The following is a 15,436-nucleotide window of genomic DNA, read 5'->3' on the forward strand; positions in this document are numbered from 1 at the left end:
CGATAAACTCTTGCGAGAGTATGTTGATCACCTAGTGATCCTGTGTACAAATGCCATACCAAGACAACCAAAAGAGTCTGTCCATAAACTAGTTGGCCATTGCTGCTGACCGGGACTCCCCTAACGAATGTACACTCTCAAGTGCTAGGTCAACTGTACCATGCAGGTTGTAGTCAACCAGTATACCTGGGAAATGATAGGTGGTCCCACCAGGAACCCAATGCGAGTCTGCACTACCAGTGTCCCCAATGCCTGGAAGCTCCTGTTGAGCTACACCCAGGTCCACCACCCTTTCCATAACCCACTCCACAGGGTACCAACTCAGAATCTCTCGCCATCCAACCGCATGTACTCAATGTGATGTGAGGCACTCCCACTCCACAACGCAATCCAACATACTACGACACACCCCCATGTGTCTCCATGCCCATCTGTAGTCCACTGCTCCACGCTAGATTACCCATCCTTGAATGAGATGGCCTAAAGTTGTGTCCATATGCGTCGACCCGCGTCCAACCCGTATCATCACCTCCATTGTCGCATCACCATGCTCTCCGATGAGGGGACCTCCCCTCCAAGTCCTCCCTAAGGGACCCAAGAAGTGAATCTCCCCAGGTATCAGTAGTGATGCCACCACTTCTTTACTCCTCTGTGTCCCACACAAATGCTAAGAAGCCCTAGCTCCATACAAGGCACTGTCTGGTTGCCTGCCAATGCCACCTCCTCTGACAAACTCTTGCCAGATTATGTTGATCACCCAATGATCCTGTGTACAAATGCCATACCAAGACAACCAAAAGAGTCTATCCATAAACTAGTTGGCCATTGGTGCTGACGGGACTCCCCTAGTGAATGTACACGCTCAACTGCTAGGTCAACTTTACCATCCAGGTTGTAGTCAACTAGCATAGTTGGGAAATGATAGGTAGTCCCACTAGGAACCCGATGTGAGTCTGCATTGCTGGTATCCCCAATGCCTGGAAGCTCCTGATGAGCTACACCCAGGTCCACCATCCTCTCCATAACCCACTCCACAGGGTACCAACTTAGAATCTCTCACCATCCAACCGCAAGAGAGGGATCGAATGCACGAACTCCTGCACATAGAACAACCCCAGCTTGTGGGCGCTGCATCCTGTGCAATTCAGGTTGTCTCATCTCACTATCCTGGTCAATACATGAAATCTGACTAGGTAGCTTTGTCTCTCTCTGTCCAATGGGCCAAGGTAACCTAATAGTGCTGCCAACCCCGTCTATGTATGCCCGAAGAGGGCTGCTCTCACGCCCCAATGTGCACTCTAGCTGCACCAATAGGGAATCCAACTGCTCCCCAACGTGAGTCAATTTGGCCGTGGACTCAACACAAACTGCTCTCATGCCCTCCAACTCCTCGTTCTGCTGCAGAATAGCCTCACGCACTAACACGATCTTCCTTTATAATGATAGAAGGTCAACCTGAAACTGGTGGAATTGCTGTGGGCATCTATCACTTGTAAACTCGGTCACAACTCTAGATACCTCAACAACTGTTGGCATCTCGTCCATGGGTGGCACCCCCTCAACAGATGGCTCTATGTGTGTAGGCTCTATCCTCTCCACCAAGGTGTCAACTGGGGCTATCAAAGAGGTCTCTAATAAAGGTGACTCTTGCATCGTACCGGGTATATCGATGTGCTCCTCACCATCCTGTGGGCTCTCAGCATCATGCTCAACCTCCTCCTCAGGCTCCTGATATCTAAAGCTAGGTCTCCACCAGCAAAAGCGCCCCCTGGTCTCACCCTCTAACCGTCTCTATCCTGCCTGCTCCTTTTCAGGAGATCTGGTGCCCTGATTTGGTCAGATTTCCCCACATGATGTAGATGGCTGCACCCCCACGACTTGCTCACCTCTAACGTCTCCGTTGTAAGAGTGAGGATGGGTTTGGTCTGTCACCCTCCTCAACTGGGCCAACTTCTCATCGTCCCAATGAATTCTACCCCAGAATTTCTGCATACTGGATTTCCCTTGAGCAATGGGTTTGTCTCCGATTTCACCCATCACTATGCACTTATACCCAAAGCTTCCATGATCTTTTGACCTGCTAATTTCCCACAACTGGGCCAAGATCATGCTCTGATACCATTGTAATGTTCCAAACTTGGAAAAATAGTGCTATGCAAAGCAAACAATAAAAACACCACCATAAAATTGAAACATTCAATGCATACCCATAAAGAGTCTAGGAATAACCAACAACTGAGCCATTTTATTATAATCTGGGAGAAAAGTACAATAATGTGGAAGTGGTGCACCTGGGCTTGCCTCAATGGCAAGCGTGATCAAGCCCAAGTGGTAATATGTCAAGCCCAGATGGCACAAATAATTGCTGCATTGATGCCCTGCACTGCCCTTGTGAAATTGTGTTGTATGCGGCAAAGATGCTGCTGGAAACCCCACCTCCAGTGCTCAGAAAATTACGGGAAATTACCCACGACCTCTGCACCAAATGCCCAGAATAACCCATGAAGGAATTGGCCAAATGTTGACCTCAGAATTTTGGCCCAAATTCCCCTTAGCTTCTCTAGCTGCTGGCTAAGTTGGGACCCCTGTTTAACCCCTTAGATCTGCCTAGAAAATTCTATAAAATTAGGAGTGTGATCCTTGCCCAAAACCAGAAAAACCAAAAAGGGTTTCCCTTGGTTCCAACCTTCAAAAATTGACCCTTCACAGCTTGGCCCTCCTCTAATTTCGAATTCTGTTGCTGTGACTGATCTTGTCAATTTATGCTCTCCCAACTCCAACAATCCTCTTCAAATGTCCCTCCAAATGATCTCCCAACCTCCCAACTCCAAACTCCCCCGGATGGTGCTGCCCCAAAGAGTCTCACTCCAATGACTGCGCAATCATGGAGGAGATGACACAATCCTGCATGTGATGAAATGAGAGCTGCATGTAGGATGGCCCTCTTGTCTGTTGCTGCCCTCTATACTCCTGAAAATGATGAAGGATGCTCCCGTCTCCCCAACTTCCCGGAGTGCCTCATGCTGTGACTGTGCAATCCCCGTGCTGTTGTTTCTCCCCCTGCTACTGTTACTCGACTTATAGCTGCTTTAACTCGACTCCCTGCTGTTGCTACGAACTGAGATGAAGAACTCCCTTCTAGCGGCTAAACAACATAATAACCCGGCTAAGCGGCTTGAGCAACTATGATTGAGTTCAATATGTCAAAAGATACCAAATGAGGCTGAGCCTCCTCTATTTATAATTCGTGGGCCTCTTTTCCCATGTGGGCCCCACTCCAACTAGTATTTCGACTTTCCCTCCTTAGTCATTCGAACTTCCCTCTAAGGTGGTGCGTATTTCCTCATGTGGGTGGCCCCCACGCTAATGTCAACAAAACATTTCGGCCCCTTTTTCCTTCCTAAGTCGTTTCCAAAAATCACATGGGTTCCACGGCCTTCAAAATTGTTGAAATTGTAGAATAAATAAACCTGTAACAATTTAATTTCAGAAGGGACATTACACTCTAATTTTGATTTTATAGTTTCATTTATTTTGTAATTTATGTGATCTTTACAGTAGTTTCCTTGAGGATAACTACGTTGGCACTAGTCTTAGCAATCTTGTGTTACCATCCAGGCTTTATGAACCCCCAACCTTTGAGAGTAAAATGTGATGTTGGGAAATTGCTTGGCTATTTTAGTTGATGTTTGTTCTGCATGCAATTTAAAAGAAGATGCAAGATTTCCTTTTTTAAGTCTGGAAATGCCTTGTCTGGAGCAACCTCTTCTTTGCGAAACAGATTTAAGATGACTTTTGACTTGTTCTGATTCCTCGAGATGGCCATCAACATTCAGGATATGTATGTATATAGCTGTTTCTTGTGATTATTTTTTTCTTTGATTTGTAATCCTTTTGACATTTCACATTATTTTAATGTGTCCTTTGTTTTAGTAGCAGAGTAAATCTCGCTGTATGGGCAGATTCACACTAAGCTATTAAAAAATTAAGCTATTAACAAATTAAACTTCATCATTGTTTGATTATATTTGCTTGTGACCTGTATGGCTTTATGAATAAATTTGCTGCTTTTGTGTTGATGTCATAAAATGGCATACAATTATATCAAGAAAATTTAAACTGAAAGATTCAGCCAGCATAAATATAGTGTTTGGCTTGCAAACTTACGCACTAAGATTCCATCTTTACTCTCTATGTCTTGATTTTGTTAGTAGAAAAAGTGACTATGTTCATTTTTCAAGCCTGGGAAGCTTTTCTTCTTCGTTTTTAAGCCATTTCCTTTCTTGTTTTGAAAGGGTTATTTCCATAAGTCTTTTAGGGATTTCAGGTGGTTGGGCCTGCTTTCCAGTGATATGCATGAGAAGAAACATAACTATAAAAGCAATTGAGCCTTTAAAGAATATAAAAGAAAAAAAGGAGGAAAGATAGATCTTTTAATTGCAGATCAAGACATGCCCTAAAAAACACCTTTCCCTTTAAGAAGTAAGAAGATAAATAATATTCAATTTTGAATTTCTCAGCTTCATCATCCATACATGGGGCTGCGGGGCATTCTACAGATTCTACAAATTGCATTGAGTCCACTAATGTGAGCATATGATGACCTCGAACTTGATAGTCTAATTATTTACTGGAGTAGATCATCTTCATTGTAAAAAATTGGAATATAGCATATGATTAAATTATTAATGAAGGATAATTTTTGTCATGTGTTTCTATGAAATTGCCTGAAGCATAATATGCAAAGTTTATCTTGCCGTCTGTTTCTGTGTTATAAGTTTTATGTTTGTTTTCATATGCATTTTTCAGAAATATTATGGATTTATCAATATATTGAATATTCCATTTTTTCTAGTTTTTATATATCCATATTACATAATCTGATCATTACATAAACTGTTTGTATTTCAGAGATCTGTCATTTTCTGCTCCTAGGTAATTTTTGGTTTGCATTTGTTACTTATATGAATAATAATTTTTGGAGATACCCAGTTTGAATATAGGGTTGTGCGGTTTCGGTATGAGGATGATGTTTTACAGAAGCTTGAAGCCCGCCGGCGTGCTCGACATCACTGGAATAAAGTATTCACTATTTACAATTTCTATATGCACTTGTTGCTTTGGGTTTCAGATACTTATCTCTTAATGAACTGCATTATAGTGAGGATGGTTATATGCTTGGAAATTCTTACGTTTTCTTATATATGGTAAATCTTATAATTGAAATTTGCAAGAAATAGATTTGTAGAAGAGGAAATCAATCAATGTTTTATGAAAATCTGACTGCTCTTTTGCCTCCAATGTGAAGTTGAGAAGGTATGTTATGTATAAGTGGGGTGGAAACTCTTCAGAAGAAGTGCAACATGGTAAAAAAAAGTTGAAATTTACTGAAAATAAGATGAAAAAAAATCGTAAGCCCCTTGGAGTTGGCAATAGGGACAAATGTAATGGTTTTAGGTTTAAAAGTGGACAAACTCTTTGTCTGAAGTCAGAGGGTGCTGAAGGACAGTCAAAGTGGCAACATCTGAAGGTACTTTACAGCACATTATGAGAAGATTCTTTTATTTCTGAAATTAAAACTCTAATATCAAACGTGTTTTATGCAAAGGATTAGCTAAATATTTGTATGTACCATGAACTGCTTTTGACATGTTTTTTTCCTATTTTTTAAAATGTAATACTTTTTAACGATGGCTGTAGAACTGCATACGAAGAGGTAGCTGTGCAGAGATCAATAAAGAGAGTCTGGTTGAGGAGAATTTGGATACTACAGGACGCTTGAAAGGGACATTATGCACAGAAGTTGTAAGATGAATCACATGAAATATATTTCTAGGATATTTAGATGGTTCCAATTATGTAGTCTATCTAGATCATATGAAATTACGTTGCATGATTCATGACAAGGCACTTGAAAAGAAAAGAAATCAATGTGTCATTCCATACAAATAATTTCTTTTGCAGGAGAATGTTTCATCTTATAGGAAAAAGCTTGAAATTTTTTTTGAAGTGTTCAAGTGAATTAGATTGATATTTGATGGCTGTGATGATGCACTGTAGTTTCATGTTTTTGTAAAATCCATTTCTTGTCAATAATATAAGATAATTTTATTAATGTCCAACAAATGAGTCAATGACCACAAAAGTAGGTCAATGAGACTGAAGAGTACAACTGGTATGAATACAATGTGGGAGTGCCAGTACAACTCCTAGAAAATGCTGAAAATTATAGCCACAAAATTGATAAAAGAGAGCAAAGTATTAGAGAGATGATTTGTGACTTTGATTGATATTTGATGGTTATGAAGATAAGAAGCATATCCTGCACTGTAGTTTCACATGTGTAAAAGCAATTTCATGTAATTTACAACTGAATTTGTAACTTTCCACCGGTACTCACCAAATGGATACAAAAGAAAGGTCTACAGGTTTAGCCATGTTATGACAAAATCTAGCATCCCCTTCTGGCTCAAACCTGGGAAAAAATTAGATCCCCAAGGATATTAGAATCATCAAGCACATTCCATATAGATGATTGATCTGTAAACTGTTTTGGATTTTCCACTGAAACAGTTTGTTACAACAGATCTGGCAAAATACTGAAATCTTTGCTGTGAATGTTAAATTCCTTTAGATCTCAGATTTTTTTAATTACTAGCTTTATGTTTATATGTATGAAATAGCTGAAATGTGAAAAATAGAGGACAAAAAATCACTCACACACCATCCACAAATTAACCCAAGATTGACCGTCGGAAACTTGTATAGGAGAAAACCCAGCTAAATGGTGAGGTTGCTCTGGTCTCTTTTTTCTAGTATGGTAGTATGCAAATATAAAGAAAGAAGTCCTCTCATTGGAGTTACCTGTAATGTCCCCAATTTTTGCGTTACCTTGTGTTGAGATTCAAAGAGATTCCCAGAGGTTATGTTAGCCAGATCATAGGAGTTGGATTGCATTATTCACGGGCCTAGAGGGTTTTGAGGAGTTTTATGGGGTCTGACTGGGATCGCTTGCCATTTTTCATCATCAGGATCAGTTCTGCACAGTTTGATCTTGGTTCCACTGCATTCTGACGATTTCCGTAAAACGAAGTTATTAACGGGCATATTTTAATTAATTACGCTTAAGGTGTTGTTTCAGGCTGATTACTTGGAGAAACACCTTAGTGTAATAGCTCGTTGGAATTGGGGCAAAAAGATCTACAAGATAGGATGATAAAAAGGGGCTTTGGGAGGTCGGTGTGATCATGGTGGCAGTTTAAGAATTTTCAAAAAGAAAAGTGACTTTAATTAGTAATAAAAAGTCACTTATTAAAATTTAAATAAAAGGAGAAACAATTGTTTTTATCAAAGTGGTAAATAAAAAGGGGCAAAAGTCGCTTGGAAAATAGGAGGAAAATGCATTAAGTGACTTATCAATAAATTAATAAAAAGGAGATTTCTAGAAGATTGGAGAAGATCTGGCAAAATCTTATAAAAGGGGAAAAAAGGCCATTTCTCATTCATTCTAGTTTATAATGATTTCTTGTGATTGGTTTGGAGCTCAGGCGAGTTTCCTCTCGAGGGTTTCAAGTGATACTCTCAAACTAGTTTCCGTGGACATTCATTGCCACCCTAGCCACCCTATTTGGCATTGCACGGAAATTATTTAAATTTCTCATTTGTGCTCGAAATTGCAGGTGGTTCTTGTAGTAGTTCTCAAGGGACGAATTGATATTATTTCTAGAAGATTGAGTTCTGCTGCTGGGTCAAACATTCAGAGAGCTGAGTTTGTTGACAAATTGAGCCGAATTGTTGAAGTCATATTATTATTGTTGGGGTCGTGTTGATATTCATTTGCCAGAGATTATACTATTGATCATTTGCTAGAGGTAATGTTATTATTGCCAGGGCCGAGTTGATATTCATCTATCAGAGATTATATTGTTGATCAGTTGCCGAAGATAATATTATTATTGTTTGGGCCGAGTCGATATTCATCTGCTGGAGATTATATTGTTGTTCATTTGCTGTAGATCATATTATTATTACTAGGCAAAATTAATATTCATCTGTAGGAGATTATATTGTTGTTCATTTGGTGGAGATTAAACTGTTGTTATCTGGGGCCGAATCATTATTTATTTATCAGAGAACGGACCTTGATTGCTACGGCCGAATTTTTTGGGCATTTGGAGGCCAAATTACTATGTTCCTTGGAGGCCGAGTTTCTAGTTCCAAAGGAGAGCCAAATTTGTCACTTATTTACCGAATGCTTGCTCACATATTTACCGAAGATTAATTTAGCTAGAGGCTGAGATCATTCTTTGAGGGACCAAGTTCACTAGGAAGACGAGAATTTTTTTTTGGAGTGCCAAGTTATTCAGGAAGGCCGAGTTCTCATATCTGCCAGATTGTGTTTCCTTGAGGGTCGAGTCCATTTTTTCTGGGTCTATATCATCTTTTCAGAGGGCCGAGTTGGCCTATATAGTTGCTAGGGCTCTATCATAGGTTTCCAAATTCTCATTTACATGTAAACCATCCAAATGAGTAGATAAAATTATTGGTCGTGGTCCTAATTTTTTTTTTGCTATTAGTGTTTATTTCTCTGTTCCCAAAGTGTTTGGCGAAATGTTATAAGTGTTTGACAAAAAGTCTTCAAAGAGAATTTTTAAATTATACTGGGTTATAATAGCATATTTTAGCAGAAGGTTCATTACAGTGGTATTAGTGCATGATTTTGGCCAACTGTGGGTCCAAATCAAGGTGATATTGAGAAGAAGAACTTCAGGACCAGAATCGGAAGGGAAAAAATGCCCGCGATTTAGCTGCAACAAGAAAGACTTATTCAAAAATTTGAAGAATATAATAGGAATTTCACAAGATTGGTGGAGCAGTTCGAACCATGGGCATCATCAAGGGTAACAAAAGAAAAAAGAAATTGCAGATCTCCATATGATGAAGGTAAAAAGAGCACAATGGTTGTGGGTCTAAATCAAGGTGATATCGAGAAGAAGAACTTCAGGACAAAAATTGGAAGGGAAAAATGCCTCCGAGTCAGTTGCAACAAGAAAGACTTGTTCAAAAATTTGAAGAATATAACAGGAATTTCACAAGATTGGTAGAGCAGTTCGAAGCATGGGCATCATCAAGGGCGACAAAAGAAAAAAGAAATTGCAGATCTGCAGATGATGAAGGTAAAAGGAGCACAACGGCTGAACAAAATCCCAGTGACAATGCTGTGAGTGCAGGAGAAACAATGATTGGAAGTGAGGACTATGATCAAACCTCCCAGGATGAATTGGGAGAAGTCATACCTGTTGAAGATGAAGCTAGCCCAAATTCACTCACGCTGATTGGTACAAGGGTTTAGGATGAAGGAGAATTAGATAATGATGTAGAATGCCTGTCATCATTTAATGAGATTGTTGAGGAAAATCATGAGGCTACGATAGTTGATGATGATTCCCAAGAGGTGTGGAAAGATGATAACGCACAAGTAGTCAACAATGTGAACTCAGACCCATTAGATGATTTATTTTATGAAGAAGATGTTGCTCATACGCTTACTTGTGCCCATAATTTGGAAAACCAATTGAAGGTAAACGTTGACCAAATTATGGCAGCCACGAGGCATTATGATGAGACACATGCATTAGTGGCAGATTATTGTTGGAGAAATGCAGTGATACGTGACAGTTTGGGAGGAGAGCCTTCACTAGCAGATTTTCAGACATTCAAAGAGGCATTGGTAGAGATGAAATCTAACTACCTTCACCTTTTTTCGGATAAAGATCACCTACTCATGCTTGTTGAGATATACCATGATGCGCTAGAGAGGAAAGAGGAGGAAGTTGACAGGCTTACCCATGAACTTGAGACTACCCAAGAGTCCTTGAAGAGCACTAAAATGTCCCTTCAAGAATCAAAGTTGTAGGTTGAGCAACTTTGTATGGGGTTGAGTTATGGACATTCTTAATCCATCATGGCAGACAATCTGGGGCACTCATGATTTGATAGAGGAACCTCCTGTGATATTTAAGCACGAGAAGCACCCAGATGAACAAGAACTTGCATAGAGGTATGTTCTAGAGGGTTTTGATTATGCATCCATGGGATGTGGAGACAACTATATTTTAGACGAGGGTACATCCATTTGGGATCCAGGTTTAATTGACACAAGTGGAGTGGATATTGGAAGCCTAGGTTGGCATTGGGATCCAGGTGTTGCTTTCCATCTTATTCTAGAGGTGCAGGATGACTATGGTGGAATGGTTGACCCAATGACTGAGCGTACACATCCCTTCATGGAGTTTTGATTAGCAATAGTGGCCAGTTGGTTTGATAAGCGAATGAGCATACTCCAGGAGATGTCTCGACACATTTTTTGTGTATGGGATTGCAAGATGAGCAACGTGATTTGATAAGAGTCATTCGGATGGTATGGCATTTGTATGCCACCAGGCAGGGCATTGTATGGAGACAATGCTCTTCCATTGATGTATTGGGCATGTTGAAAAATGTAGCTAGTGTCAGTCTTCATAATTGTACTTGAGTCAAGATGTAATATATTTGTCAAAAGAAATTTTTATTATTATTAAATTGACTTATTAAAGCATGGATTTCATGCTTGGGTCAATGGTCATAGGTCAAGCCTCCATTGTAGGCTTCTAGGATTTTTCTATTGAGTCAAAGTCAAAATTTGATGTAAGAAACCCTTCTTGGGAACATGATAGAAAAATATTTGAGTGTCAAATTAAAGTCCTACCTCTCCTCCATCAAGTCAACCTTGGTTTCCTTGCAATTCGGCCTCAAAATTAATTCTCTGCAAGTCTTCTCATCAAATTATTCATGTCGGCTCATTTAAAGTTAGAAACAACTATAAATACCTAAATGAACTCGACCCCACTAGAAGCAGAAAAATTTGGGACTTTTTTTCAGAACAATGATGTGACATAAGTTCGGATATATATTGCAGAGGATAGCAAGGGTTGAATAAACATAAGTTTGGAAGAATGTCTTAGAAAAACGAAGTTATTATGGATTACAGATAACAAGGTTGGGTGCATTTTCAGGACAATGAAGTTTGGGTCATTAAAGCAATTCGAATCATCTTGAGGACAATGAAGAACTGGGACTGAGATATCACAATATTGTAGAAGTATTATAGGACTAAGGAGCGAAGTGTTGAAGCTACAATATGATATGACTGCAAAACCGAAGCACGATGTGTCACTTATGTGTGAGAAATCGGTTACCCAATTCCTACTATAACAAACTGATGATATTTCACCTATTTGTTAATTACTTGAACAAATTACTTGCAATTTTCTACAGAAAATATCGAAATACATACACTGCAACCTACACAAAATAAATATTGCGGAAACTAAATACAACATAGGAGAGAAATAAACACACACACACATCTACATAGTTGTTTTTGAACAAAACCGATGCAATAATTGAGGGTTTTATTATTATGCAATAGTTTTTGAGTACAAATCGTTGGAAAAGATGGCAAAGAGTTAGTGAGAAAATTCTCACACTGATTCGAGAGATTCGACACTGATCAGGGATAGGCTGGCTGGCCCCACGCTGCCTCTGTGCAGCTTCTGTGTTAATCCTACGCGACTCTGTGTCACACTTGCTGGGCTTTGCGTCACCTCCTCTTTTGATCTCCTGTTGTCTAGAAATTCGACCGTCTGGCCCTTTGGTCTCACACCCCGGCTTCTGGCACTAGAGCTCGACTCTCCTAGCTGAATCTCTAAGTGGGATTTTCCCAAACGATTTTTGGGTATTGGAGAATGCATGTGTCTTAGCCTCTCTGCAAAATATCGAGGCAAGAGCACATCCGATGCTACAGAAATCAACACTCCCTCTTAGCGAGGAATGTGCTCCAGTGCTACAACCTGCTGAAGCATCACTCTGTCTCTGCACCATCTCCTGTTGCGTTGTTGATGTCTGGCTCTATTGCCCACCAACTACTGCACAACTCTAATATGAGCTACATCTGTGCTGCTGTTGACCCTGCTAAACTGCTGTCAACTACTGCATCTGCACTGCAACCCTCTCTCCATCTGTTGTTGCTGCAACTGCAACATTTGCAACGGAAAAACATCCAAAATACTGAACCAACTGTGTTCAGTATGATGCATCTGTCGTCCGAGTTCTCATTGCTGCTAGTCTCTGTGCTGTCACTGAAGCCTCTGCGCTGTGCCAACTGCACTGCTGCCAACTTTGCTCCGCGCTGCTCAGAGTCCGACCGCTACTAGCTACTGCATCTGTCACTCTGGCACCTGACTGCACCAACTGACACTGGTCCATCCTGCTACTGCTGACTATGGGCTCCCGTAGCAAGGTCTTGATCCAAGAGGTGGACTCCTCAAGGATCCTGCCCATCTTGTAGCTCTCTGGGGCTACAACTCCAGATCACCCCATCTCACCCTTGGAGGCATCTCGACAATCATGGCAAACTCTTTCTCTAGTATAGAGGAGAGCTTGTTGATCTCTGCGGATGCAGCTTGCTAATCCTGCTTCTCCTCCTTGTCCTTCTTTCTGAGAGGACACTGAGTGCTGTAGTGGCCCAGCTTGCCAGACCTGAAGCACTTGATCTTTGAAATACCCTTCTTTCTTTTGCGTTGCTTCTGTTGTCCCTTTGATGCAAGGGCCAAGTCCTCCTCTTCCTTTACCTGCTTCGTCCCACTATTACTACTGCCACTGATGGTGGCCTTTTGCCAGATCACACCTCATTTCCTCCTGTTGCAGATCAACCCACACACGTTCCCAATATGGTAGTTTTTCTCTGCCTAGGATACTCTGGATGAAAACTTGCCAATCTTCAGAAACACTATTCAACGCTAATCGTACAAACTCTGAGGGTTGGGGCGCTGACCCTACTAAAGCCAGCTGGTCCCGGACATCTTAAAGCCTCGTAAGGAAGGGGTCTACTCGCTGCCCTTTCTGTATCCTCGTGCATCTCAGCTTCTCCTCTAAGTACATCTTCTGCTGCTCGAAAGATCCGTTGTATAGCGTAGCTAAGGCTTCCCACATCTGCCGGGCAGTATCCTTGCTGGCTATATGGGATGCTACATGATTTAGAACCCCATCGAGAATGATCCTCTTAGTCTTCGCCATCTCAACCTTGTACTTCTTGAGTGGATGTGCATCGGCATTTACAACTACCACACTATTGACATAAGTTTTGAGATCATACTCATCTAGAAGGCAGGAGATCCTAGCCTTGCAGATCACATAGTTGGAGGCTCCGTCCGACCGATCTTGATCTCTCAACCCAACTGATGCCATCTCTCCTGAAAAAGTCTAACTGATCCCTCTTCTCCTCTGCGCAACGGCTGCCCAGCTATTCGCACTCCCTTTAGGAGTGAGAAATCCTGCACACAACTACTGCTGCTCTGCTTGGAAAGTTCGAATTGCTTGGCTAGAAGTCCTCTGAGGAAGAAATTCCCTCAGTATGTGCTATTCTGCCCGCAACTGATGCAAAATAACTACGTCCCAGCTAAAGATCTACTCTGCAATAAAATTGTGCTGCTCCCTTTTGCCTCTGGAAAGCTTCGATTTGGATAATCGAATTTCTTTGTGGACTCAATCAGAAAAATCAATCTCACTCAAAACTTCGACCTCCTTGGCCCAAGGACTACGCTGCCTTTGGGGTTTCGAACTACTGCCAAGGCAGAATTTTGAACCTCCTTTTTCGTTTCTGCTTTGAGCTCTCTTGCTCACGATCCGTCCTCTTATACCATGTGTGAAATCGGTTACCCGATTCCTATTGCAACAAATTGATGATATTTCTCCTATTTGTTAATTACTTGCAGTTTTCTACAACAAATATCGAAATACATGCACTGCAGCCTACACAAAATAAATACTACGGAAACTAAATATGGCACAGGAGAGAAATAAACACACACACATCTACACAGTTTTTTTTGGACAATGTCCCTGGAAAAAACCCAACTTGGGAAAATCGGTGCAGCAACTGAGGGTTTTATTATTATGCAATAGTTTCTGAGTACAAATCGTTGGATGCCCAAATTGGCTATCTGATACAGAGAAAAATTGGCAAAGAGTTAGTGAGAAAAATCTCACACTGATTTGGGAGATTCGACACTGATTAGGGACAGGCTGGCTGGCCCCACGCTGCCTTTCGCAGCTTCTGCGTTAGTCCTATGCAACTCTGCATCACACTTGTTGGGCTCTGTGTCACCTCCTCTTCTGATATCCTGCTGTTTGGAAATTTGACCCTCTGGCCCTTCGGTCTCACACCCCGACTTCTGGCACTAGATCTCAACTCTCCTAGCTAAATTTTGAACTCCCTTTGAAGCTCTGCGCTGCCTCTCTAAACTGCTCTATGCCTTCTCTGCCTTGCACTCTCCGGATCTGGAAAACTCTCCTCCGGATTACTATCCCTACCCCTCACTGCAAGAAGATCACTCGATCTCACCTAGACAACTCAACGCTACTACTCTTGAGAAATTCGATCTCTGATTTCTCATTCGATGTGTTCTCTAAGTGCCCATCGAACTCCTTATAATCCCTCGTTTGAGCTCCAACGGCCAAGATTAAAACATAATCAAGGGCTAATATTAACTCAGAGTTGATCCTCGTCTTCTAGAAGATTCACGCCTGATTTAATTAATACCTTTTAATTAACTGGATTTCCTAAGTTTAGACTTAGGGAACCATTTAAAAAAGTTAATTATTTTAATTAAACCATCTCTAGGTGGAATTTTTCCAAACAATTTCTGGGTATTGGAGAATGCATGTGTCTTAGCCTCTTTGCAAAATCTCGAGGCAAGAGCACATTTGATGCTACATAAATCAACATTAGGAACAAAATTGATTTGATGGATGGAAGGTGTCCATGGTCTAGGTATCAAGGGTCTTGGTTGTCTCACTGTGATTTGAATCTATTGTAGGAAGAGTTTTTGACTGGGTTTTACCCTACCTAGGGTTTTTTCCCTCGCTGTGTGCCTATATCTTGTGTTCCCTTTTTGTTTGTGATCTTCATGGATTGGCATTAGTCTTAATGAGAACATAACAAATTGAAAGAAGATATAATAAGTAAAACATCATAAGATAATGTCATAATAGAAGAGAAATCAAGTTAAATACATGATGCCCTAGATTTCTCAGCATGGGATTAGAGCTTGGTTTGTGTAAGGGTAGGTAGAAGATCACCAAAGGCTTCTAGGAATCTAATTACTTAGGACCAAACTCCTAGAAGCAACAAATCAAAAGTCTGGGCATATCTAGATGCCATAGTCACTGAGTTAAAAACCACAGGCCTAAAAAGAAAATAATGAAGTTTGTAAGAGGCTCAATAGCCATGTTTTGGAACATCGAAAGGTAGATCTGATAGAGCACTTTGTAGACGAAAACACAGTTTTGGGCACAATATAAAGGGTCTGTGACCATCATTAGTTTGAATTCTCTG

The 15,436-nt window shown here is 40.8% G+C and overlaps 1 protein-coding gene across 7 annotated transcripts in view; it reads left to right on the forward strand.

Moving 5' to 3' along the window:
• The window catches only part of LOC149263266 (uncharacterized), a 255,808-nt gene that overhangs the window by 115,597 nt on the left and 124,775 nt on the right, over nt 1-15,436 (forward strand). For all 7 annotated transcript variants that reach the window (XR_016259246.1, XM_089426017.1, XM_089426012.1 and 4 more), the window contains 3 exons: nt 4,993-5,082; nt 5,309-5,530; nt 5,701-5,805. Coding sequence is in view for 6 of the 7 variants with exons in the window: in XM_089426017.1 (XP_089282143.1) it covers nt 4,993-5,082; nt 5,309-5,530; nt 5,701-5,805 (417 nt within the window). In the remaining variant the exon portion in view is untranslated. The remainder of the gene's footprint in view (nt 1-4,992; nt 5,083-5,308; nt 5,531-5,700; nt 5,806-15,436) is intronic.

The sequence above is a fragment of the Pinus tabuliformis genome, chromosome 6 (assembly GCF_031772625.1).
Source record: "Pinus tabuliformis cultivar Carrire ecotype Pingquan chromosome 6, CPIR1, whole genome shotgun sequence".
Classification (NCBI taxonomy): domain Eukaryota; kingdom Viridiplantae; phylum Streptophyta; class Pinopsida; order Pinales; family Pinaceae; genus Pinus; species Pinus tabuliformis.